The sequence below is a fragment of the Hirundo rustica genome, chromosome 2 (genome assembly GCF_015227805.2).
Source record: "Hirundo rustica isolate bHirRus1 chromosome 2, bHirRus1.pri.v3, whole genome shotgun sequence".
Classification (NCBI taxonomy): domain Eukaryota; kingdom Metazoa; phylum Chordata; class Aves; order Passeriformes; family Hirundinidae; genus Hirundo; species Hirundo rustica.
In genome coordinates, this window is record NC_053451.1 from 19195039 (window position 1) to 19221425 (window position 26387).

At 39.9% G+C, this 26387-nt stretch overlaps 1 protein-coding gene across 3 annotated transcripts in view; it reads left to right on the forward strand.

Annotated features, from left to right (window-relative positions):
• The first annotated feature begins 10001 nt into the window (after positions 1-10001).
• The window catches only part of CBLB (Cbl proto-oncogene B), a 125833-nt gene continuing 109447 nt past the window's right edge, over positions 10002-26387 (forward strand). Inside the window, exons 1-3 of one of the 3 annotated variants that reach the window (XM_040055775.1) lie at positions 10002-10144; positions 11069-11227; positions 21042-21292. In XM_040055775.1, coding sequence (XP_039911709.1) covers positions 11081-11227; positions 21042-21292 — 398 coding nt within the window. In that variant the 5' untranslated portion in view covers positions 10002-10144; positions 11069-11080. Of the gene's footprint in view, positions 10145-11068; positions 11228-21041; positions 21293-26387 lie in introns of those variants that run through there. The other 2 variants (XM_040055776.1, XM_040055777.2) reach the window with 2 other exon arrangements.

Sequence of the window (26387 nt, forward strand, 5' to 3'; positions counted from 1 at the left end):
GCCAAGTGGAAGGAAAAAATAAATATAGAAGGCCAATGAGTAAAAGGAAGTAACTCCACGAGAAAATATTTTCAGCTTTGACCAAAGGAAAAAAAAAAAATATATAGGAGACAGATGCACATTATGATTTTTTTCCTTTTAAAAAGTGTTCCACATTTTTAAAATATTTGAACTGGCATGCACTCTGTCACACACACCACAGTACCTACCATGCACTGCTTTTTAAAAGTGCAGATCTTCCTGTTTCCATAAGAGTTACAACCACCTGTAATTTCAGTGCCTGTAAGTTAAAGTAGATATTCCACATGGCCAGGAGATATTGCACTAGTACAGGAAAGACACTCCACTGAACTGTAGACTTTATTATGTCATGAGGCTGTGCAAGAATATGAAATTGGGTTGAAAAGCTCTGCAAGTGAGGTCTCTTTGAGCTTAAGAGTGGCAGAACATACCTTTATTCAGGGTCTACAAAGTGAATTACTCCTGCCATTACACTGCTCTAGCTGACCACAGAGTTAAGAAGAAGAAAGGCAGTAAGAATTCCCACACATCCCTAGAAGTTGCATAGAGACAGTACAAAAAAAAAAAAAGGGACAAAATTACTACACTTTGCTTCTGTTTGTCACCAAAAGGAAAAAGCTCTCTGAATATATTAGCTTGTCTGCTTTAAAGAACTCATCTCCTTCAGAAGATGACTTTTAAGATGAATGAAAAGATGAGTCTTTTGGATGTGCTGATTCAAGCTTCAGCCAATCCTTCCAGCATATGGACATTTTTCCCTAGAAGCAGTACAGTCTCTTCAGATGTATTAGATAGTGAGGCCAGACAGCAAAGTGGTAATTATGTCATACCCACACAAACAGTGTGTGGATAGTCTTGCTGAGGCTCTGACAGAAGAAATCTAAAGCCAATTTATATAGCAGCAAAGAACTGAGGAATTAATGAATCTATACTATGCTCCTTCAATCTGACTATATTTAAGTATGCTACACATGAAAAATACACATCCCAAGGCAGGTACTTATGGAAAAAGTGAAGTATTTGTTTAAAACCAACTTCCAAAAACCAGGCACAAGCGCAGGAGAGTATTCAAGGGTTTTAGAATTGGCAGGCAACTCTGCACCTCAATGTGTCTTCTTATCAAATATCTACCTTTTTGAGATCAGCCTGCCTTTTCAAGGACTCTTGAATAGACACTTATTCAGATCAATACTCTCCTTTCGAAATTCTGGATCCATTGCCTATAGGTAAAAGGAAAACACATTCAAAAAAATTTCCAAGGCACAGGGCTATCCTACTTCCTCCAAAATTTCTTTGCAAGTTTTGGACAAAACCACTGAATATTAAAAACTCAGTTTCTGATATTCCTTTCTATCAGGACTGAATAAAGAATTATACACTGTGCACACCACTGACATATAAGAATATTAACAATATTTCTTGTGAAAAATTGCATTTAGACTCTCTTCTCTTAAAGAGAAAGGCACAAAAAAGGGCAAACTTGAAAATTAGGGACAATATAGGTAATATTATCAACTCTGCCTTTTATTCCTATTTACACAGAAAAACGGAAGCAAATTTTTCACTTGATGTGGCAGACTGAGTACCAAGCATGTAGTGTAGCTGGTGCCAAAATTATACAGCTGCTGAGAGATACAGGGCCTTAATGATAAATATTTAATTCCTTAAAAAGTGAGCACTGTGACAGAGTCTGGCTAATTAGCAGAAAAGCACGATAAAACCTATGAGCAGCACATATTATCGTGGGTATGTAGAAAAACTGTACTGGAGTGTTCATCGCCAGTTCTGATGAAGTAAGAGTTTGAGAAGAACTGAACTACATAAGAAGACATTTTTTGATATCTCCTATAGTACTACACTATTTCAAGAAAGGCTGTAACATACCAGACCTTTTTAAAAAGCCAAGAATAACAGAAAGGAGAGAGGAAAATACTGGCACAACAGGCTTGTAAGCCAGAATAGCTGGTTTTCATTTACCAGCAAGTGAATGGTAACCGAACAAAATAAAAACCCAGGGAAATAAACCTGCAGAGTGAAAAAAACGAAACCCAAACCGAAATAAAATCACATTCCTAGTAATTAAAGCTACTTTTGTGCAACTTGATACAAGGGTCACAATGTTCTGCTGGACAACTGCTGACTGTCTAAACAATGGGGGCATCCATGTGGAACTGGATACATTGAAAACTTGATAGGAAAATGAAAGAAAATCAGCAAAAGAAGTTAATTCAAACTTCACTTCATTATTAGTTTTACATTGACCTCTTTATATTTCCTTGGACACAACATTCCTTAATCTGAAATTTAATGGAAACAAATGTTATACTCTCCCACACAACAGAATTAATAGACTAAAGTAAAAGCACATTTCAATGTAGTGTTCACTGTTGTTCAAAATAGGACTTATTGATGCAATAAAATTAATATTTTCAAAAGGCAAAAATCACTTAATGCTCTCTCCAGAAGTCTGATTCACTGGCTTTCATTTTCCTCTGGGAAAAGGGAAAAAAAAAGAAAATTAAAAAGAAAAAGAGAAAAATAGAATTGTGACAAAGTAGAAAAAAATAGTCACCAATTGCATACTGAAGATGCAAAAATCTCATCAGCTCCATCTGAGAATAACTGAATGCTCTGAAGTATACAGCAAATAATCACAAATACCAAATGCAGCTTGTGTTACAAAACGGCCCATGCAAAAGGTCAAAAATTACTCAGTTCTATTAAAATAGTGACTTGCCTTATAAAACACATGGTTCACTTTTCAGTGTGGAAAAATTAACTTATTTTAAATTAAGGTAAGTAAGCAGAGGAAAAAAAAAAATCCCCACTTGTTTATTCTACCAATCAAAGACAAAAGGTTCCTGTCCTTGCTCACAAACAAAATATCAGCAGAACTTGGAGCATACAGGAAACACAAGATAGACCATAAATTTACATTCAAGAAGTCAAGCAGATTATAGTACAAAAAGTTGTCTTGTTTTAGAAGGATGAACAAGAATATTGGAAGCAACAATGAAGAAGAAGAAATTTAAGCAAATAAATCATCGTGCTTAAGCTATGAATTACTAGCACTGCATAATTCCCATTTAAGACCATATCTTACTCAACTGAAAACACAGTTTTCTGAAGGAAAAGCCTCTATGACAGTGTCTCATCTGACTATTTCAATTAAAGCTGCTAGCAATAGGGTTCAAATCTCCACTAACTGAGCTTATTTCGACTTGCAGAAGCACAGAATAGACACAGGCTTGTTTCCCATCAAAGTGCAACTTGTATTCCAGAGAAAGATGGAAATGAAAAGTCCCTGGGAGTATTTTAAAACCTCTTATCACAAGCTGAAGATCTTCAAAATGTTGACAAAAAGAAAAAAAAAAAAAAAAAAAAAAAAAAAAAAAAAAAAAAAAAAAAAAAAAAGGAGCTATTTGAATGGAAAAGAACAAAACCTCCTAATCGTCAAGTCAAAAAAGAAAACCCAGTTGTACTTTGGCAAGACATTAAAAAAGATGTTGGAGTTAAAGATCATTTTGTCAGACCAAGATTGGGAAGAACTAAGATCATGGCACTCAAAAGTAATGGGGATAAGGAGAGGGAGGAAAAAAAAAAAAAAAAGAAAAGAAAAGAGAGAGATAGACTTTGATTTTTTTTTTTTTTTTTTTTATGCTATTGCACAGATGGAGCAAATTCAAGAGATAGTACTAAAATGACAGGACTTAGTTAAAGCCTTTGCACCTGCTCTGGCAGATGGATGCAATTAATAACAGAAAAGAAACAGAAGAACATTCCCTGAGGGGTAGGTTGTTTTAAAATTAAGTTGACACACTTTTTAAATACAATATATTAAGGCAGAGACGTGTTTTGAAGTGGGCTGTCTAGTTTACAGCAAACGAACTCATTAGTGAGGTGTGTAAACAAACACAGGCCTGGCCCTACAATTAGTTTTCAAACTCATTCTGCAAACAGAGAACACATTTTTTAATTACTCATAGTCAGGCAAATGGATGTGCTGTATTTTGCAAGGGAAACAATACCATACTTAAGTAGATTTGCTCCCAGTGTAAAGGAAAGACCTGAAAACATGAGCACAAGAGCCTCAGTTAGTTAAATCCTCGCCCTTTAAAGACTTCACTCCTCGAGCAGCCAGTTGAAAACAATCTCATTATTGGCAGCCCAACCGAAATTAACAAAGATGAAGCATCTCCTTTTACACTGTGTGTATATATTTCTGTGCATACAAACTCCCACAATATCTGTCCAGTTTCTGCAGCCACAATGACCTCTGCACACCATCAAGTGTGGTAGTAGATTATTAGGATACTGCTGAGTAGTTTTGGCCCATGTCAGCTGGTGCTTTCCCAAACAAACCCCAGGGAGATTCAGGGCCAGCACAGGTCAGGAGTCACTACTTGGATGTGGGGTGTGATGGGATGACGAGGCTGGTGTAATTTCAGGAAGGAAGGTGGTGACCACCCCTGTGTCAGCCTACCTGGCCTCAGAGCCCAAGAACAGTGCCTGGCTCCCTTTATTTACAGGTACAGAACTAAATTTAGCTTGTCTTTCCACATCAAGGATAAAAAGCGGATTTAATTACTCAGTAGAGCAACACTGTATTATCAGTTGTACTGCGACAGCCTCCTGGAGCAATTATGGATCTTTACACTGTACAGAAACTTGGAAAGGCAGTCCTTTGTGGTTTTTTTTTTTTTTTCCCCTTTCTTGCAGTACTTCAACAGCAAAGTCGGTTAAACTATTACGCTATTCGCATTTCACATGGGAAAAGAACATATTTTCGCTTCTAGAAAGCAGTAACAAAAGTTTTTAAAAATAAAGCCTGAATACTTGATGACTATGAAAAGTAAATAGAGGAAAAAGTAACAGTAGCCAAACTAAGTAGATAATAACCTGACAACAAACTGCCACTCTCATCACTAATTTTCTCTAAGTAATACCCACTAATGCAGGAAAAGCATCTATTATTATTATTATACCAGTTTAAATGATCAGTAAGAGAATATTGAGTGTCACAGGTCAGTTTTGCTTTCTGTCTCTCAGTTTGCTACAATGAAACCCAGGTAAGTACATTGCAATCTATTTTAAAATTAGATTTATAAGCTGCAAGCCATGATGCTGGCTTGCAGTTTATAAATTCTGGTTTTGTTCAGATCTAAAGATCCTAGCATTCTTGAGGGCACTACAAAAGAATAACATGGAAGCATTTTTCATTTATTCCACTTTAATGTTCTTAACAACTCTTACAGGTGATTATGCAGTAATTGGATGTGGGAGAAGAAGGACAAGACATTGTATGTATCTAGTATGGGTTAGCCAAAATGTGTTTAAGCAAATAGTCCTAGAACTTAGGAGTTATCTGTTGTTACAATAATTATCTTTTCTCTTTTCTGGTTGCTTTGTTTTTTCAGGTTGTAGTGTGGGGATTTCTTGTTTGTTGGTTTTGTTTGTTTGATGTTTTTACAGAACAGTTAAAGGTCGGGCACCAAAATAGCAGTAGGGTCCAGTGGCCCTTAAAGCTTCAGCTTCCCTGCAAAGAGGGACCAGCTGCATTTTGCTGGGGCACTGCACATGCTGAGAAGGGGATGACCTTGTCAGAGCTCAGCCATTAAACCTCTGCCTGACCCTGCACCACAGAACACTATACCCCCATGAACAGCCTTTTCATCACATCATACATATCCAGTCAAAACACCAAGAGATAAATTTGAAAGTTTAAGGATGCTGGGATACCCAGGGTATTGTTTTACAATTAGTAAGAAGTCACTTCACATTCAATTTTTGAAACTGATGACTTAAGCTTTACAAGCATTGCTACCATATCCCTTAACTCAGCATATTATGTACTATATTAACCTTATTTATGCTGTTATAAATAGAACCTACATCTGTCTTCATTTTTCTTGTTTCAGTGTATTCAGGCACAAAACCACTTGTACCACAGCAAAAAAACCCCTTACAAATGACAAAAGCTCCCAAACCACATTAATTGACCGACTTCAGAAAATCAGTAATATTTTAATAGCTGGTGAACAAAGAAAACCAAACCAAAACATCTCTCTTGTTCCAATGCTTGTCAATTGCTCTTTGATGGAATGGAATTCATTCAAGAGCACCAACATAAGTTTTCATTCATGAGGCTGTCTAATAACTCCAGAAGAATGAGAGTCATCAAGAAAGTAAAAACAAACAAACAAACAAACAAAACCAAAAACAAACAAAAAACCCCACAACACCTCCAAAAAAAACCCCCCCAAAGCTTCAACAAACCCCAAAAGTTAACAGATAGGAAAATACTACAATGGACAAACGTAACTGTTAGCTTCATCTTTTGTATCTGTTTTCTGCCTACCAAGCAGCTGGGCTTTTCAAGAAGTCATGATTTTGCTGTTCAGTAAAATGCTGAGACCTAAACCCCCTATTTTACAAAGGGACTTAAAAGAGTTCAATTCAAGGATTCTCTTACACTGTCTTGATTCCTTCATGATATCCTGACTCCCAACCACCTTCACTCCACCATTTTCACTACAGAATTTTACCAAAACCTGGATGGCATCCTACTGTTGTCATCATTACGTGACCGATAAGTACCTTGACTAGGCTGAGGATCAGTCTCGAGTAATGTACAAATCTCAACGTCTGATGCCTCAGATTTACCTTGCTTTCTTCTGTAGTATTTTCATAGAGTGATTAAATCACAGATGAAAACTGTCATATTCCTTAGTATAATAACAAGTAAAATAAACATTCAGCTGGAGAGCTTGTAAAGAGTAAGTAAAAGAGATCTGTAGAGCCATTTTAACTGTATATACAACATTTTTTGACCTTAGATATCAAACTTACATTGAGTCATTGAAAACCGATATAGTCACGGACAAAGACCCTCTAACTAATGAAAGTTAGACAGTGGTATGTTTATTCACCGGCGGGCGGCACGGGAGTCATCTCTGGAAGGTGTGGCCACCCCGAACAAGGCTCTTTGCTCTCTATTTATTTTCCAAGCTCTTACACACAATACATATGCATAAACCCAGCTCTTACACACAATACATATGCATAACCCCAGCACCTCCCATCCCCACTCTGTATTAAAATGAGGCTATCAATCCTTCACACGTGCGCAGTTCTTCTCTTGAATTGGGTCGGTGGTCTCCAATTGGGTCAGTGGTCTCAAAGGATGAAGTCAGGAGAGTCTTCATCAGGTCTCTGTGACCCTCTGGCACGATCCAAAATCCCCTGCTTCGTGATTGATTGATACGAAGTCCAGATGCTGGCCATTGTTCTTACTGGTTTCAATCTGTTCTTATGATGGTTCACTTACTCCACTTTTTCTATAAACAAGCTCATAATATAACAGTTAGCACTAGCTTGGGCATCTAGTAATCATTAACCTACCATTTACTAATCTAACTTACATCTTGATCAATATAAATTGCTTCTAACCCTTAGCTAAAATCTTAACTCTTTAAAGTCATGTCTCAACGTATGTACCTTACATATAGCCCAAACAGAAAGATGCTCTTTCCTACAGATTTAAAGTACCTGACCTAGGTATCTGCATTGAAACACCCTACGGTCTCTCAGTGAATCTACGTAGCAGTTTAGCCTATTAGAGAGCCTGAAGCTGGGCAGTAGAAATACCTGGACATTAACACGGTACTGCTGGCCTGTATTAAAATATTCCAGGTGGCCAGCGCCTTCAGCGACCACCATTAATCCTAATGGACCCCACAGATCCAGCAGGCAAGCTAAGTCCTTATGTGCTAACCGCTAACAAGACGTGCCCTGAACTTCAAACACAGCAGCTGCTTGCTCCACTCCTCTCAGCCTCACTTCTCAGCTGTCTTCTGTCAAACAGCCTTGTCACTCTGTGTGCTTGAAACCACATCAGCAGTGCCGTGTCTTCTCGTCCTTCCACAGCACAGCCCGCAGAATCCTGACCCGTCTTTAACAGCCTTGATGCTGGAGCCATGGGTATCTCTTCCACCTGCTCTCCCAGCTGGCTTGCCTCCAATGTACGCACATGACCCTCTGAGGACAGCAATTCCCAGAATATCCGTACTTACTGTACAGCACAGGCTATGAGAGAGCACTGCCTGAAACCCCTCACTTTCCCCATGGAGCTGGCTACTCCTTTAACAACGCAGCACAGATGCAGAGGGATGCAGGGAAGCAAGCCGCTGGCTCCTGCTGGCCCTGCACTCGGATGAACTGCAAGGCACCATGACTCAGCCCCAGACGCGACCAAGAGCTCACAGATCACAGCTCCTGGCAGAGTGTGGGATGTGAAGGGAATGACATAACAACAATGAAAACAAAGCAATCGAGAACAGGAACCAAGGACTTTACAAGTTCCAAAAAAGCGTAAGCTCCTCTGCTTTTTTCACAACCAAATGACAGCAACAGAGTGAGCAGTCACTATCAACTTAATCTTACGAAAGCCGAGCTCCAAAATAAAAAGGGATAGGGACATCAGCCAGAGAGAAGTTTTAAACCAAGACAGGGAAGAAGGCAATTTACAGAGACTACAATAAAAAGATAAGCTTCCAACCCACTAAAGGCAAGTAACTGCCAATTCATATTTAAAAGCTATAGAAGAACAACCTTTGAGAAAGATGTTATTGATATGATTTTATTGTTTTGTGTGTTCAAAAGAATAACATGGCACATTTGAAATCAACAGGAAGATACCTGCACTAAAAAATACCTATAAATTACAATATGAATAAAAGCAACACTGAAATACTCCATGAGTTTTTCTGTTTTTCCTGACTCCTATTTTATTAAAAGTCAAATCCAAGAAAAAGTAGGGAAAAAAAAGAAAAAAAAAAAAAAAAGCAAGCTCTTAAAAAAGAAAATCTTTGGAAAGAAAACTACTACCAAAACGACTTTTGCAGATATTTTAAAACCCAAAACTTAAAAATACTCCTCTAATACAATTGAAGGTAGAAAATAAAAACTTTGATACTAAGCGTTGCATTTTTGTTTCCTTTTCTGACAGCTCATTAGAAGATTAACCCTTGCAAAGTATAATTACTCCCTGGACAATCTTCAAAAGGATCTGAAGTCAAGCGTCTCATACCCTAGGCAGGTAAGTCTTACTCTTTGCAGCGTTCAGGCATAACATAACAATCAGTTGAGTTTTATTTACCATATCCCCAGGGGAAGTGCTCGTATCAAAATAATCGCACCTAAAAGGGCTTTTTAAACTAGAAAGTGCTTACATTTTCCCTCACCACCTTTAGAAGCTCTCCAGCCCATTCCCAGCATGGAAATACGAAAATCTCAGCACTTGTTTAACAGCAAAACTCCCCGACCCTTAAAAAAAAAAAAAAAAAAAAGCAAGAAAAGAAACCAGACAGGGAGGAAAAAAAACCCCCAATTTCTCCGTGGCCCCTAAAAAACCCCCAGCAAACTCCCAAAAGCGCAAAGGGGAAGCGCAAAGCAGCGCACTCAAAGAGGCGGCAGAGCTATCAGTCGTTAACGCACTCCAAACGCTCCAGCAGGCAGGGGTCCCACAGCCTCACCAGGGGAGGGAGGGAGGGAGGGATACCCTACCACAGCCCCTGGAGCCCACTGCCAGGGAAAACGTCAGCGTCCCCACGAACGCAACCACCACCCAGCCCCCAAAGGCCTGAGGCTGTTCCTGAGCCGGCGGGACCAGGTGGGACCGCAGCCCCACCTCCCCCAGCCCGACCCCGGCCGGCCCCGCGGCCGCTACCGCTCCCACCCCATCCCAGCCGGCCGCTCCTTCCCGGCCCCCTCCCCAGCCCGAGCCCGCTCCCGGCCGCTTCCCCGCCCCGTGCCTACGCCCACGCCTATTTGCTGGAAGCCGCGTCAGTCAAACAGTCCTGCCGCTGGATTGGCTATCGCGGGGCAGCGTTCCCGCCCCCGGGCAGAGGGCCGGGCTGGCGGCGCGGCGCGCAGGCGCGCACGGAGTGTTGTCCCGGGGGTGGGCATGTTCCGAGGAGAGGAGCGGCCGCCAGCGCGCCGCGGGGAGGGGGCGGGCGCGGCAGAAGGAGCGGGGCCGTCGCCGCCGGGGAGCCAGCCTCACTTCCTAGGAGTGCGGGGAGACCACAGCCTGCCGGGGGCTGCGAGCGGTGCCACAGACAGACCTGTGCGTGTGCATCTCTCTCTCTTTCTCTCTCTCTTTTGCATGTGCCTGTAGGACTCCCCACACACGCGCGCACGTTCCCACCCGCCCGCCGGGCGGGCTGTGCCGGGGTACGGGCGGGCGACGCGGGCGGCGGGGCAGTGGCTCTCCACGCTTCCCCGCGGGGCAGCGCTCGCTCGCTCGCCGCCAGCAGCAGCCTCACGGGGCAGAGTCCTGCGGGGCGGCCGGCGCGGAGCGGGACGGGCGCGGGCGGCGGGGCGGGATGCGCTCCGCCTGCCTCCCGCGGCACTGGAGCCGCCGCGGCCGGAGGGAGGAGAGCTTCGTCCGCAGAGACGCCTTCGCTTGCGCTCCGCTCCGCCGCCGGGGCTGAGGAGCCTCCCTGCCGCCGCCTGCTCCCGGCTCTCCCGGCGGCCGCTCTCGCCCTTGGCACACGGCCGCGCGGTGCCGGTCCGCGCGTATGCGTGCGCCGGGAGCCAGGTCCGTGTGCGTGTCGCTGCCCCCGCCTGCCCTGCGGGTTCCTGCCTGCCTGCCTGCTGCCCGCGCTGCCTTGCTCTGCTCCCTCCTCCCGCTCCTGCCCCCGCTCCGCCGCGGCCTCTTTTGTTGTGCGGTGCCGGGCATGTGCCCGCGGCCGGCGGGCGCAGGGACGGGCAGGGGCGCGGCGCGGAGCCCGGCGCGGGTGTGTTCCCCCCTCCCGACTGTCGGTGTTGACAATAAATCCGGGATCGCTTCTGCCAATGTAAACCCGGGCCGGGTGGGTTTACGCTGTTGGTCATGAAAAGTTAAGCTTGTTCCTAAACATGCCCTGATCTTGCCCTTTCCTGCCCGTGGAGAAGGAAGCGTTGCCTCGCAGGCTGCGGCGGGTTCTGTGACAAGATGTTTTCGGAGCACCTTGTGAGCCTTGTGTTTCTTCTGTGTCGTTGCGGCCAGCTTGGCTCCCAGATGGCCAATTCCCTCAACGGCCGGAACCCGCGCAAGGGACGGATCCTGGGCTTCATCGATGCCATTCAGGATGCTGTGGGCCCCCCCAAGCAGGCGGCTGCCGACCGCAGGACCGTGGAGAAGACCTGGAAGCTTATGGACAAAGTGGTGGGTGTCTCTGTGCGTCCGTGTATACGCACAGTAAAGAATGGGGCTATTTAAATAGGTACACTAGGACAAACAGCTTCTTCCTGCGGCTCTGTGTGCTGTGCTGCATGTGCCTCGGAAAGTTAGGGGACTTATGTTTTAGGTCATTTAAGCATCATTTATCTTTTCTATTTATTTTTTTTTTCCTTTCCTTTCCAGTGGCTTCTGGCTATGTTTTTCTTAATCTTGGTTTGTGGAAGGAAAACAAATGTGTGTGTTTGCCTTAGGCTATTGTTATTTTCAGATCCTTTAAAATGACTCAAAGTTGAAGAGCTGTCCTAACCAAAAGCTGCTTAACTTAGACTAGTAATCACATATTCTGCGTGTTTCTTGTTGTATCACACTGTTAGTCTGCAAACAAGACCTCTGAAGTATTAAACTTTAGTTAAGCTAATTGTCCTGTGAGATATGTTGGTGATGACAACGTAGATGTGTTTGTGCTTTTAGGAATGTGCATGGGGACTGGGGGATGTCACTCTTGTCAGTTTAGTAAACAGATTAGTATGGCATGCCTAACTTTTTAAGTATGTGTTCTGCATTTTAATGACTTATAAGTACATCTACTATTAATTTTGAAACTAGAAATACACTGTACTGAAACTCATTTTTCAGGAAGTAAGGGGATAGACTGTAGCTTTTTAGCTCTTACACTTCCCCTCACCAGCCTGATAACATTTTGTTTAGTAGTCTTTGACAAGCCAGTCTGCATCACCATAGATTATCCAGGAGAGTGCCTTACCAGTAGTAGGAAGAGTTTGATTGTGACGTGGCTTGCTGTTCAGGAGCTGCAGGCACTGCGCTTTGCACACGGGGTGATACTTAAATGCTTCCTCTTGAAACTGCTGAGCAGGGAGGATCACTACCTGTTGACCTTAGGTCTGCATGGCAATACAACTGCCACTTTTTAACTCTGTGATTTAGTGCAGCTCTTTGGTTTCCCTGTGGCTCTTGTGAAATAAGATGTTCAACGTTTCTTAACATTCATAATTAGTTTCACTGTCTGGGTGGAGACTATTTCATGTAATGTGCCTTCACAGGTGTTATTTTTTAAAGTCCTGGAAGGCTCTTTTTTGATGCTCCAAGAACAGTATCTGTATTTCCACTGTATTTGCTGGCAGCAATTATAAACTGAAACCCCAGCTTTAGTAAAAAGTGGGTATTATCACAAAGGGTTTGTTGACATTTTCCTGTCAATGGTCAGGGTGCTGTTAACAGTGAGTTACTTTTACTAAGAACTGCGAGTGTAAGTATTCAAAAGCAGGTACTCTTCTTCAGTAGGAGGAAGTTTTCAGCTTGGAAACTAGGAATCTGGTTTGTTGTTGAAACCACGTGGGGAATGCAGAGGTCTGATTTCCTTGTGTCAGGTCTTTTACAGATCTATGTGTGGTAAGGTTATACCCTGATTCATTTGTATAATCACAGTTACCAGAAAGACTTTATTCCACTGATTAGACTTCTGGATTGCTTTCACTCATCCAATACAGAGTAACTGTATTTGTCACAGCCCATCAGGACAGCCAGGAAGGCCTGTTTGGTAGAGATCACTGGAAAAGCTGGACATTGTGCTGTGCTTCCTTTTTCGTTTTACTGGATAAGTGTCCTCAATTTGGATCTTTAATGTATCCTCTTTAAGCTGCTCTCAGTTAATCAAATTTTATTTCCAAATCGTATTAAAGTATACCAGACAGGATGATGTCATAGTGTGGGAATGCTCTAGCTTGTTGGTTGAGTTTTTAGCATTTGGTACTTGTAGTGAGAGGATGTGTTTGAGCAAATTTAATATTCTGCCAAACAAATTTAAATCTCATAGCCTTGTGTGGCAGTAGGCACAGGAAGGTCATTTTTTCCTCCGCCTAGATCAAACCCAGGGATTAAAATCAGAAATAGAAACCTGCTCGATCAACTGTTGTTTTAAATCCCATTTCTGGAGTGTGTCCTGTGACTGATTTCTGTGGTGGGTCAGTGATCAAATTAATACCTACTGAGGGCAGTAGCTCTGCCAAGTCAGTGGGGTGCTGCCCATAGTAAGGTTGTGGCTTGGAGGCCTATTTTACTTGTAATAACAGTTATTATGCTCGTTTATTCTTTAACTACAGTAGCTATGATAACCATCTTATTGCTATAGTAAGGTAGCTGAAGTTTTCCCCCGTTCTAATGGTGTTAAGAAAATGAATAATGCAAACAGAGCAAAGCTTTTATCTTGACCAAACACTGAAAAAAGAGCAGCCTTAAAACTAGTGGTGGAGCTTATAATTTCTGGTTTGCATTTTTTTCCTTTTTAAAATTGCCATCTTCTACCTTTCCTTCATTTCTTTCTGTAATTTTGTCCTCTGGCAGATGAGGTTTTCTGTATGAATTACCTGTTTGCAACAATAAGGGATTAATCAATGCTACAAACATTCTTACCCTATAAGAACTGTACTATGACTATGAGGGTAGTTTTGTGGTATATGCGAAAATTCTGGCTACCTAGACACCATGCAAACTTCTTTGTGTAGAATTGGTTATGTGTCCTGCTTTCAAATCGTTCAGATTCCGTGATAATGTCCGTTTTCCATTGGCTGATACTTTAGGTTGGAATAGGCAGAATATTGCTGTTCTGTTTGGGTGCTTTCTCTTTAAACTTTTATTATCAGTCTGAAAATAATCATGGATTTTGAAAAAGAGTTCTTTAACAGGACAGAATGTTGGAATAGTGCTCTTATGAACAAGAGCTTTGTTCATGAAAGTTACCATAAGCAATATTCTCTTGCAGGGAATAAAAAAAAAAAATCTGCATGAAGATAATCAGTGGATGTAAATTGCCTTCTGTCTATATATCTTTCCTTTTTATACTTCGTACACTGGGATCTATACTTTTTGTGGTTTATTGGTATATCTTATGTGAATTTACAATACTAACTGCATTATTAAAGGGAAAGCAACTGTTAGCATCAACATCAGGTTTCTCTGCTGTTTTTCTCATGGGTAAGCAGTAGCTTTATCATTAAGAACCAAAAATACTGTAATTCCTGTGCAATGCAAAAGATAATATTTCTTTTATGGTTTAGAAGGCTAGCCTGCCTTTTCAATGCTTGCATTGTGTAAGAAAGTTGACCATGTATCTCTGGACTTGTAGGAAACAAATTACTGTTTTTAAAACACAATCTGTATTTTAGAAAGTTTGTATCCTGTAAGTAAATGAAAAATGAATATTGTTAGCAAATAACTCAGGTCTCCTGTTAAACTATGTATAAATTACATGAGGTTTTCTTTCTGAGATTGTAAACCTAATGGCTTTTAAAACCTAGACCCTAGCCATGTATTACTGTTAGAGAGTAATGGTATGTTGAAACCAACTTTTGGAGAGAATTACTACTATGTAAACATTGGAGTAGTTAGGTCTATTTACTGCTTGGGCTATTTAGAGTTGTCAGTAGTGGTTTTATCACACTTCACTCTTGTGGGATTCAAGCTGATAAAATCATGATACATTCTGAATGAGATTTTTTTAAAACAGGAATATTTCATCAACTTTCAATCACTTTTCATTCCCCCTATGCATTGGGCCTGAAAATAATTAAATTTTCTACTGTGAAGATTAACAATATTACCTAAACTGTTTGGGTGCACTGCCTACCAGTTGCTTGACTCTGTATAAATGCATGTAGCATTGATTTGCTATTTGGTAATTATTTGAGAGCAAACTGGAGTGCTTCTCCAAAGCTTATACTATCAGCGTAGTGAGTAAAAGCTGTGTTACCTCTGCAGCTTAGTATTGTGGTTTTCTTTAAATTTACATCTGTCAGCATCTGAGTATAAAGAGACTGGTAGCTGAAACTATGTGTGCGTTGGTTATCCTTTGCAAAACTTCATGTAATTGATTCTGTGGTCAAAGTTGGTAGGAAATCTTATGTCCTGTGTATGCTGCTTATGGAAAAAGAATATAAAATTAAACAGAGAAACAGAAGCTTCTCTTTTTCTAATGGGAAGAAAGTAAAATTTCCCTCCAAAGTCAACTGTCCTTGTGTGTCTGTGGCATCAGCATTCTTTTTGTTTATTCTTCCACTGTGGAAACATATGGCTCAGTTGCAGTGTGGTAGCTGTTGAACAAGCACTTACTGTATTCTCAGGCAAAAAGATTGGTGTTTGGGACACCTCTGCTTATATTCTGACGAGAGCTTTTTTTTTTCTATGGAAAGTGAAATGCATTTCAATGAAGGTAACTTCAGGCAGGAAGAAATCTGTGTCCAAGAACCATAATGTTCAAACTTGGACAATTTTCCTTATTAGCCCCTCCTGATTAAGTTTTTCAGAGTTCATTGTTGTTTGCATTGTATGCTGTGGATTGCTGGAGAATTGTTATGGTATCTTAACTGCAGAGCTACCTTTATGGTATTTGTGGTGTGTCAAGGCATTTTCTAATTATTTGTGTTTTCTAATTATTCTAATATTTTGTGCAGTATGGCAGAAGAGACTGGTTCACTTGGGCAGTTTGGGAGTGTAGTTTTGGAAGTGTGTGAGCACTAATGCTCCAGTTGTTCTGACCCATTCACTGCAGCTGAGGACAGTCTTGCTCCAGTTGTTCTGACCCATTCACTGCAGCTGAGAACAGTCTTTAGCGGATGTCCTACTCATTAGATACTTATTTTGTTTTAGATGAGTTACTTTCCTTGTATTGTCTTTGACTAGCCTTAGGTGTTTAAACTGATTTTGTTAGGGCTGCTATACTTTGCTTGAACCAGGATCCTTTTGTCAAATGAGTCAAGGGCTTTCAGCTTTGCTTTAAAAAGTAAGAAGATAGTTTTTAGTAAGAAATTAATTGTCTGTGTACAGTAGGCATCCATTACTCTCATCTCCGATGATGCTGTGAAATAATGCTTTATAATTTAGGTCAACTGTCTTCAAAAGTGTTATGAGTAGCGGCATTTATTTTGGTTAGGAGTGGGAAAGGAAGGGAGAGGAGGTTAATGTTTTTTCTGCAAAGGAACTATAGTTAACTTGTCTGGAAGTTCCAGAGGTAACTGTTTCAAAATTAGTTACTGCTAGATTAAGGTAATGCCTCAGTTTTCACAGAGTTGCACTCTTCTTCTTTCTGTTTTTCTGAATTAAGTACTTGGATTTTTCCCTGCATGTGAGCTAGTGAAAAGAGCTTAATTTTGTCTCAGTTTGCCTCAATAAGAAAGCTATTTCTTACTAACTTGCTTACTGCTTTTCATTTTTTACCACTGAGTGCTTGCTAAATATATACATGCTTACTTCCAGTCATAACAATACAAAAATCACACAGTGATATGATTCATGTCCGCTCCTAATGTGCTGGTGAGAGTTGCCTTGTAAAGGGCAATATAGAGCGCTTTATTTTAGGGGTGTTGGGGTTTTTTTGTGTTTGTTTGTTTTGAGTTCTGTTTTCTTTTGAAGAAAGGTCTTGGCAAGTCTTTTGCGTCAGCAGGTGTCATTTCTTATTGCTTACTTTTAATTGTGAACTGCTGTGGTATGTGTCAGGATATCCTGACTGGAAACCATATGGTTTACCAACCATCTCCTTACAGACTTACTTCCTTTGAAGCCTTGTGTACTCTGTGAAGTGAAGGAAACCTTATACTTCTTCAGTGGATCACTGATTTGACCATGAGTGCATTTTTCAATTACAGTGCATAAAAATAATGAAGGTGTTGCAGAATTTTTGTGTGCCTTTCTTAAAAGCTTGTTCTAAAATGGAAGGCTCTGGTAATGTGCTGCATTTATCTCTCCAACTTCAGCAGAAAGTGAAGCCTTGTAAAATATCTTGCATGTAATGATGTGAAACTGAAGAAAACTTTCTAGAACTTCTGAAAGACAAAATAGTTCTTCCTTATAACTGGATATTCTTTTTGTATAGCTGAATGGACTATTCAGCAACCAACATAAGCAAATTGCTTTTTCTTGTTTTAATATTTTAATGGTATTTCTAATATATATATATGAAATCACTTATATTCTGCTTGTTGGCACATCTGGTAAAAAAGATAGACTTCAGAAAGATTATTAATTCTTTGTTCATGAGGTTCAAATTAGGGTAAATAACTAATACAGAATGATTGCTGCCTTCTCTGCTTGTGGTCTGCTCTCATTGCTGACTTCTTTTTCCGAATAAACATTTTGATCTTTCAGACTTTTTTTTCCCTTGTGCTTGTTAACTTCAGGGAGTTGTAAGGCCTGATCAGTGACAGATTTGTGTCTCCTGTAGTTGATCTTGTGAAGAATGTACCAGTCTGGTTTTGAGTTTTCACTAAACCAGAAATCACAGTGAACTGTAGGTTCTGAGAAAAAAAAATCTGGTTTTCATAAAGATTTTCACTTCTGTATTTGGGATTCCAGTTCTTCTTACCCTTGTACTAAAAGAAATTCATGTATGTTTCTGCATGGATGATTTTTCGGTCTGGCTACACATGTAAGATTCTTTGGCTGTGTTTGTGACATCTCCTTAGAGAGGTCTATCTGTCAGCCAATTCAGTGCTATTTTTTTTGTGAGCTTGAAAGAATGCTATCAGAGCCAACCTTTATTCTTTGAGAATCCTGCTTTAGACATCTTCTAACCTACAGCATGGGCCCTGTTGTCCCTTTTTTTTTTATCCTGATGACCTTATCTTTATCACATAAAATATAAACAAGTTATTTTCAGTTTCAAAGTTCTTGCAGTTGTGGATTGCTGTTTCAGACTTCATTGCTGGTCAAGAGATGATCAAATATGCTTTACTTTTTTTTTTTTTTTTTTCCTTCCAGCTAATTCTCAGCTTTGAGTTCCTTTATAAGCCTTTAAATTATTTGAGAGCTTGCTGTGGAACTTAGCAGTTTATGTCTAGAAATACCAAACTGCTAGTGTTCAGTCTGAACCACTCTTCAGCATGTTGAACAGCTCATGTATCTCATGTATTCATATTTTCTTGCTTCTGTGGTGGTTTTTTTTTTGTTTGTTTTGTGGGGTTTTTTTTTGTTTGTTTGTTTTGTTTTGTTTTTCTACTGAGATGTAAATTTCTCTGGGATCAGGACTACAACACATCAGGAGGCTTCCTGATATTATTACTTGATCTGAAAGTTGAAGGAATAATAGAAATTACTAAAATAACAATCAGTGAAATGAGGAGAGCGATTGCAAATGTCATGTTTTGAATGGTGCTAGACTTTTAAAAAACTTCTTAGTGCTTGACTTTTGTCCACTCTATCTCTACTTTGCTAACTATGACCCCCTGTTACCTCAGAATAATTGCCTGGTTGTGTTCTTGCATTGTATGTTTCAGACACAAACTATTACCTGTTTTCTTTCCTTTTTGGGGTGCATGAAGGTCTGTTAGTGGCAGCAATCTTAAGGCAGTGAATTTCTTAATGGTGTAGATGCAGAAATTACAGGAAAGGTCAGCAATAGTGATAGAGCTTTGCTTAGTGATAGAGTTTAGAGAGGTGAGCAGGATACAGGTTTGTTCCCCTCTCACCCAGAAAAGCTCAAGGATGTGTTTTTTTTCAAGTTGATAGTAGCAGACTAGGAATCTACTTTCAGCAGTATTAAGATATTTTTATAAACTCATTAGTTACCTCAAAAGAATGTCAAAGTCACTAATATATAATGTGGCAATCTCCAAATGATGCCTATAAAATTTTTAGACCACATGGTCTTAATTTTTTCATAAGCATTTGCATATGTGCAGCTGCACACACATTTAGAATGTGTCCCTATGCAATGTTTTAGCTCTGCCTGAATAGCTCAGTGCAACAGCAGTCAAAAAGTACCTGTTAGTTTCAGTGTCTTTTCTTTCTAGAACAGAACATTACAGAGCAAACTATTAGAAAATTTAGATAGCCAGGAGATAGTTCTAATCTTGTTATGTTAAGGATGTGTAAGAAACAAAGAGTACCTTTCTCTTCCAGTAACATTTCCGGTGGAAACTAGATTCAAATAAAGGTATTCTATTAGTTTGAACTTACTCTTTGAGTAATAGGTATTCAATTAATATTTGTGCATTTGGGATCACAATAATTCCAAGTCCATTGAGATGCTTTCTTCTGTTTGGTTTAAGTGGCAAAGTTTTAGCAATGAAGGGACTACAGGGGTAGTTTTGTTGAGGCACTGCCAGAAGCATCATCCCTGTCCGATAGAGCAGCTGGCTGCAAAATGAACCTGCTGCTGGCCAAGGCTGATCCCACTGGCAACAGTGGTGCCTCTGGGGTAATGTCTTAAAGAAGAGAGGAGAAAAGCTACTGTGCAGAAGCAAATCACAGCTGAGGAAGAGGGGAGTGAGAATATGTGCGAGAAACTCTGCAGCCACGCAGTTCAGTGAAGGAGGGGAAGGTGTTCCACATGCTGGAGCAGCGATTCCCCTGCAGCCCACGGTGGCAGGTCCACAGTGGAGCTGACATTCACTGTAAGCCATGGAGCCACGTAAGCCATGGAGCCCATGCAGGCTAATGCTTGAAGGAGGCTGAGATACCAGAAGGAACCTGTGCTAGAACAGGCTCCTGGCAGGACCTGTGGTCCCATGGAGAGAGGAGCCCACACTGGAGCGTGTTTCCTGGCAGGACTTGTGACCCTTCAGAGGACCCATGCTGGAGCAGTCTGTTCCTGAAGGACTGCACCCTCCCCTATGGAGGGGATATGTTCTAGGGGAGTTCACGAAGAACTGTGGTCCATGAGAAAGACCACAGACTCACGTTGGGGAAGTCCAAAGATGACTGTCTCCTATGGGAGGGAACGCTGTCTGGGGCAAGGGAAGAGTGTGAGGAGCAAGAGGAGTTCTCCTACTGAGGAGTTCTGGAGGAGTGATGGAGACGAGGTGTGATGAACCGACCACAGCTCCCATTCACCATCTCCCTGTGCTACTGCTGGGGAGGAGGTAGACTGGAAAATAAAATTAGGCCCAGGAAGGAGGGAATGGGGGGTGGAATGTGTTTTTAAGGTTTGGTTATATTTTCTTGTTACCCTACCTACTTGATACCCTACCCTACCTATTTGACTGGTAGTTAAATGAATTAAATTCCCCAAGCCGAGGCTAAGTACCTTAATATTAAGTACCTGTGACAGTATTTGGTGAATGATCTCTCCCTGTCCTTGTCTTGACCTGTGGGTCTTTCATTATGAGTAGGGGAATGAGAAAAAAGCTTTGGTGGGCACTTCCTCATCCAGCCAGAAGCGAAGCATTGAACTTCTATTCTAGCCAGGACCTGGAAAACAATGAGTTTATGATATTTTTGTTTCCTGGTTTACAATATCTGGTTTTGAGTATCTGTCTGTTGTAGGTAATAACTTTTGAACCACTGTCACAGTTCAGACTGTTTCCTTATGTGCAGAGCTTTCAAAACTAAATTTCCCTAGGGTCTAAGAGGCTATATTGTTGGATAAAGAGAGCCAGCAGATGACAAAGCAATTTATGTCAGTTCTTAGTAGATAAACACCTGTAGCTAAGTGAACCTGCGGCAAACACATCTGTATGAAAGTACTGCTCTTGGCACTTGTTGTAGACTGTGTTTTGATGTGCTACTTAGCATACATTAGACAGGAAAAGACATACTTTAAGGGCAAACCCACAAAATATGTAGGTAAGCCTGTTTGCTCTTTTTAAGTGTGACAAGATTAGGTCAAATTTTGCCTCTTTTGACATTAGAGACTATGTTGGAATTCCACAGAATATAAATGAAGTAGGATTTAATTCTTTGGCATTGGAGGTTAGAGGAGTATGTTATACCAGATAAATTTGAAAATATCAGATCAGTTTTTGTCTCAATGGACTTCTTGTCTTTTACATTCTCTTGTTTTTGCTTATAGGTAAGATTGTGCCAAAACCCAAAGCTTCAACTTAAAAACAGCCCACCTTATATACTTGACATTCTACCTGATACTTACCAACATTTGCGACTTATACTGAGCAAGTATGATGACAACCAGAAACTCGCACAACTCAGTGAGAATGAGTATTTTAAAATCTACATTGACAGTCTTATGAAAAAATCAAAACGGGCCATAAGACTCTTTAAGGAAGGAAAGGAAAGAATGTATGAAGAGCAGTCACAGGACAGGTAAGTGAAATACTTAAATATGAAGCAGATCATCTGGTCTGTCTGCATTCTTAACACTGTTTTCTGCAGCCATTGTGTTTTAACATTCTCAATTATTCAAAGAGCAGAAATATTTATTGCTTGGATTCATTGACCCTGTCGGTCAATCAGTAATTTGCTGGATTTGTTTCACTCTATGCTCTCATCTGTCACTTTGTGACCTTTAAAATCAAGTGCATTTCCTTCATAAAACATTCATTTTGTTGTAATGACTTATTCACAGGGCTTACAGTGCGTAGTTTTTCCTATGGTAGAGAGAGTGACTGTTAACTTGGATTGAGCTTGGCCTGCCTCCCTACCCTGGATCCTTAGACTTTGGGAGCCATGATGGATATTGACTTAGAATTTTCACAAGTGATAGAATGAAGCAAAAAATATTCACACTTTTCAGACATCACGTGATTTTATGGTAAGGTAATAATAATGTTGGTTTCGTGCTGGGAAGCCTTTTCAGAAACCTAATGGATTCTTGATTTGCAATGGTTCAGTTTTAATAAAAGGAATTAACTTAATTCCTTAACTGAAGAGGTTTTTAATATTTGATTAGATATAAATCTAATACTAATATTTTAAAAATAATATTTAAAAATAATATTTCAGGAAACTCTGTGCAAGATCTGCAGTCTTGTTTTGGGAAGAGGGGGATACAACGTTGTGGCCATTAGTCTTTGCCTTGTGTGGTATTACTGTAAATCTCGACAGTGCTCTTTCTGAAGTCTCCTCTTTTTGAAGGAGATAGTGGGGAGTGAGATGTCAGATGAATGGAGGATTGAATTCCTTCTCTTCTGTCTGTCTGCACTTGAGCTCTGAGGCAGGCATGGTGGCAGTATAGCTTTACAGCTGGTGAAGTTGTTGGTAGAAGCAGTGAAATGTCTACATTCTTGTAAATGTCACTGCTGTTATGTTTGAATTATACATATGTTCCTTCCAGACCTTTGGCAATGATTATAGCTATTCAGTCTACTGTGGTAGTCTTCTGGGCTTGGTGGGGTGTCTGAAATTTGCTTGACTTTTAAGGACTCTTTTCTTAAAGAACATCAAGACTGTTGAAGCGTGAATATGCTTAGGCAAAAAAAACTCCAAGAGGAGCAAAATACACTATTTAAGGTGTTTTAGTGATCAGTAAAGATTTTGATGAATGCATGTTACTTTGTGTTTGAATTTGTGAGTGTGTAAAGGCAATGTTTTCACTGTAGATGCATTCTTACCAGAACTCCTGTGAGAGCTGTTCATCACTGAGCCTATGGCTACCTGTGTTAGGCATCCCATTTGGTGTATGGACAGAAATAATTGCGTTTCAAAGGAAATATGAATTTGTTATGACAAGGGAAATTTGACAGAAGTAGTTGGATTGTATAAGCACATTCTATTTTGATTTAGCTGTGCTGTATGAAACCCTAATCTAGTTATAGGTTTGCTTAAAGTTAACGAATATTAAGCCAAATTTCAGTGTCACTTTGTCAAAATACTTGCTAAAAGCTGTGTACAGTCATTCTGGCAGTATGTTAGTAACTCCATCTAGTTACTAGAGTTGCTTCTTTCCAGTTACCCATTTCATTTCCCGCATTAGGATAACAGTGGTGATAGAAGAACATCTTTTGTGAAGCACAGAATTTTTGAAGAAGGTGTAGTTCATATTTATTGTCTATTTGGGCCATTCTTATGAGATGGTTGGAGAGGAGGGATTTTAAAACAAATCACACTAGTGAAGCATACTGAATCACAATACCTATTTCAAGCTTTTAAAATCAGTATTTCAAAAGGTGACAGCTATCTTATTTTGCTTAGCTGATACAGTTCAGAGCTTGAGAAAAGGAGCATAATAGAAATGTTTTTCTTGTGTTCAAATTGTTAGTTGTGTTTCCTATACAAATTGCATTCTGACTCTATGTCAGAATGCTTAAATGAAAAAAATTGTAACCATTACTTCATTGACCCAGATCATGACCCATGTCATTCCTAGAAAAAGTCTCTGATTTCAGGGCATTTCTTTCATCTACTGGTGATGCTTAATCTGTATGTGTGTCCTAGTTTTAAGTTGAAAGTGTGCTTGTTTGCTGAGCCATATGATTATGTATCTGAGCACTGCTAAGCAGTGCTTCCATTTACTTGATCATTCTTATTCTTGGGAACTTAGCAAAAGAAGTTTTTAATGTTTAGCTCCTTTGCTTCCAAATATGCTTGCAATAGCCTTATTTTTTAACATTCCAATATAATTGTAGCAGTGATCATTTAAAGATTGTATTTTTGAAGATGCTTCTAAATGATTGTCAGATTGAAGTAGTCAATTTGTAGTAGAAATATTGGGAAATAGTCCCACTAAAATAATTTTAAAATAATAATTTAAAAAAAAAGATGATGGAAACATTGGCACCTTGACAGTTTCTGTGGTTTTTTTTATTCTTATTCTCTTTTGGCTTCTGGGTAAGACAGCATCATGGAAAAGAGAAATGCTTCATTCTTCATAAATTTGATTTGTGTCATTTTAACTTACTAGCATTATTGACTAAGCTTCATTTTTATAGTGTTGGTACATTTAGGAACCAGTGCTGAATGGTTCCTATGCAATACATGTGATTTTATTTGTGTGATCACACAAAAGTTGCTCTATTGTGAATAATGTATCGTAAATTTTAGTTTTCAAAGATCCTGTGAATGAATTTTAGTTTTCAAAGAGGATGAAAAAAGTTAGAGAAACAGCGCTCATGCAGTGTAAGGCTTTGTGTTAGCCATTTGTACAAAATCTGACTGTCACAGTACCTTGTTTCCATATCAAACACATATGATAGCCATTTAAGAGTAGTTGATCCTGTCATTCTGTACTCTGTTAGATAAGTCTTGCTAAAAAGGTAAGACAGGGTTTGGAAGTTTGTTTTTTGTGCTTAACTGCATCTATTTTCTGAGTATTGAGGTGCCTTCTACAAAATTATGTCCTTTCAGTCTTCTTGCTTAATGAAGCTAATGTCCAGTAAGTTCTGTAAGCTGTACTAGATATAGGCTGCATGGAAGTCTTTCTATGAACTAAGTAATTTTACCTTTTTGTCATAGATTTTACTTTTTAAAAGGTTATTAATGCAAGCTTATTAGAATTACTGGTTCAGGCTCATCTACTCTTAAAAGGCTTTCTCTGTCTTTGAGGGTTTTGGGGTTGTCATTGCTTCTTTTCATTGCTTTTCTTAGCGCCCTTTGTTTATTGGGAAGTAAACTAAAGCTGGAAAGCATCATTTCTGTGAAGTTCAAACTTCCTTCCCTTTTGCTGTATTCTAGAATTAAGCGTTTAGAAAAAACCTATAGTATGGCGGTTTTTGAGACAAATGTGTTATCCAGGTGTGGAAATCAAGCACATAAGTTATAGTACTAAGACTATAGGAGGAATAAAGTGGCAGGGGAGATTACATTTGGATTCATTCGAGGACATAGTCTTCCACTTCTTACTAATGGAGACAAGTGGGAGGTTTCCTGTGATTTTTGTTAAATCGTATCCTCAGAGGAGTGTCTTGAAATGGAACTTATTTTCTGACTTCTAATATTTCTTGCCTTCTGGTATAGGCCTTTTATATGAGGAGAGGCAGAAAAGTATAAAACCAGGGTTTCTAATCTCTTAAAATGATCCATAGTTCAGCCAAAGTTGGTTGGCTGTTTGTTTGAAAGTGGTATTCCAGAAGTGGAAGATGGATATTTCTTAAGTAGCGAATGGTACAGATGGAGATGTCAAGAGAAGACCTGTGGTGGTTTTGTGGTCTGTGTAGGAAGGTATGCATGAATGAAATGTCAGAGTCAAAGAAGTCCTTCAAGGTGATCACAAAACTACTTCTGTTTCTGTCCTAGAAAGTCTTGTTAAATTCTCTTGTGCATCTGGCCATTTGGAGTCTTGATTCAAATTACATGTTGCTATATGGTACAGCTTGTTTAAATGTTGGTGTGTAATTCTTATAGTCTCTTAAGTCTTCTAAGGAGGTCTTGTTTCGCCAATTCAAATGCTGGATCAAGTTCTCCTTTGTTACTGTTTGCGTTGGTGACTGGGTTTATGGAGTGTTCCGTTTCTCTTCCTTAAGCCCATGTTGACAACTGGGATCAGTTATGGTGCTTGCATCAAGTCGAACTGGTACATTAAAGTACACAATGTTCTTTTTGACACAGAAACTTCTCACCTATTTCTCCTTATCCTGAAAATACAGACTCGATGAGAGGTTAAAATAGTATCAGGATGGGTGTCAGATGTTCCAGCTCTAATCCAGTAGCCCTTTGTGTACTTCTGTCCTGTGGTGGGTGGTAACTTATGCTGCTTCCTTGAATTACCTCTGCTTATATCACAGCCTTGCTGGTTTATTTATAGGAATTTAGGAAATTTATAACTTAGCTAGCCTCACAACTTGTTTGTATCTCCAGGCAGAGGAAGTTTTGTTGATTGGGGGAAGGATCAGGAAGAGTAAAGTTGTAATTCAGGATGATTTTGTTTGGAGAAGTTAAGATTGTTTTGGCTGATGTTTTTTTGTTTGACAAACAGAATGTACAGATTCAGAAAAGGGATGCTAATGGCCCTTTTCATAGAGCCAGTTTTGGCTTTTGGTTGACATCACATAGATAACTTGGTAATTGTCAAATAAACGTTATGGGCTCCTTCGTATCCTGTGATTTGTTCCATTTTCCAAGCACATTGTGTAGTTTTTGGTCTCCAGTAAAATTTGAGCTAAGCTATCTATACCGTCAGTCTGTTGCTTGACATGATACGTAAACCCCTAAACTTAAACTGTCTCAACACATTTTAGAGATACAATATGTTGACTATCTTACTCTAATCTTGCTGAAGCTGAGAGAAAGGAATGTAGTATTTGTTTTTCCCCTTCGTGTATTTATTTACCTGTATTTTGAGATTATTCCTTCACTAGATTTTTTAGTAAAAATTGCTTTGCTCTGCTTGAAAGACTCCTGGAGTGTTGGCCCATTGCTCCTGTGTGTCCCTAGAAAAAGGAGGGCACTTTCTCTTTCAGTGTATAATGTATGATAACGTAATTCGGAATGGAACTTGGCTACAATAAATAACCTCTAACAAAGA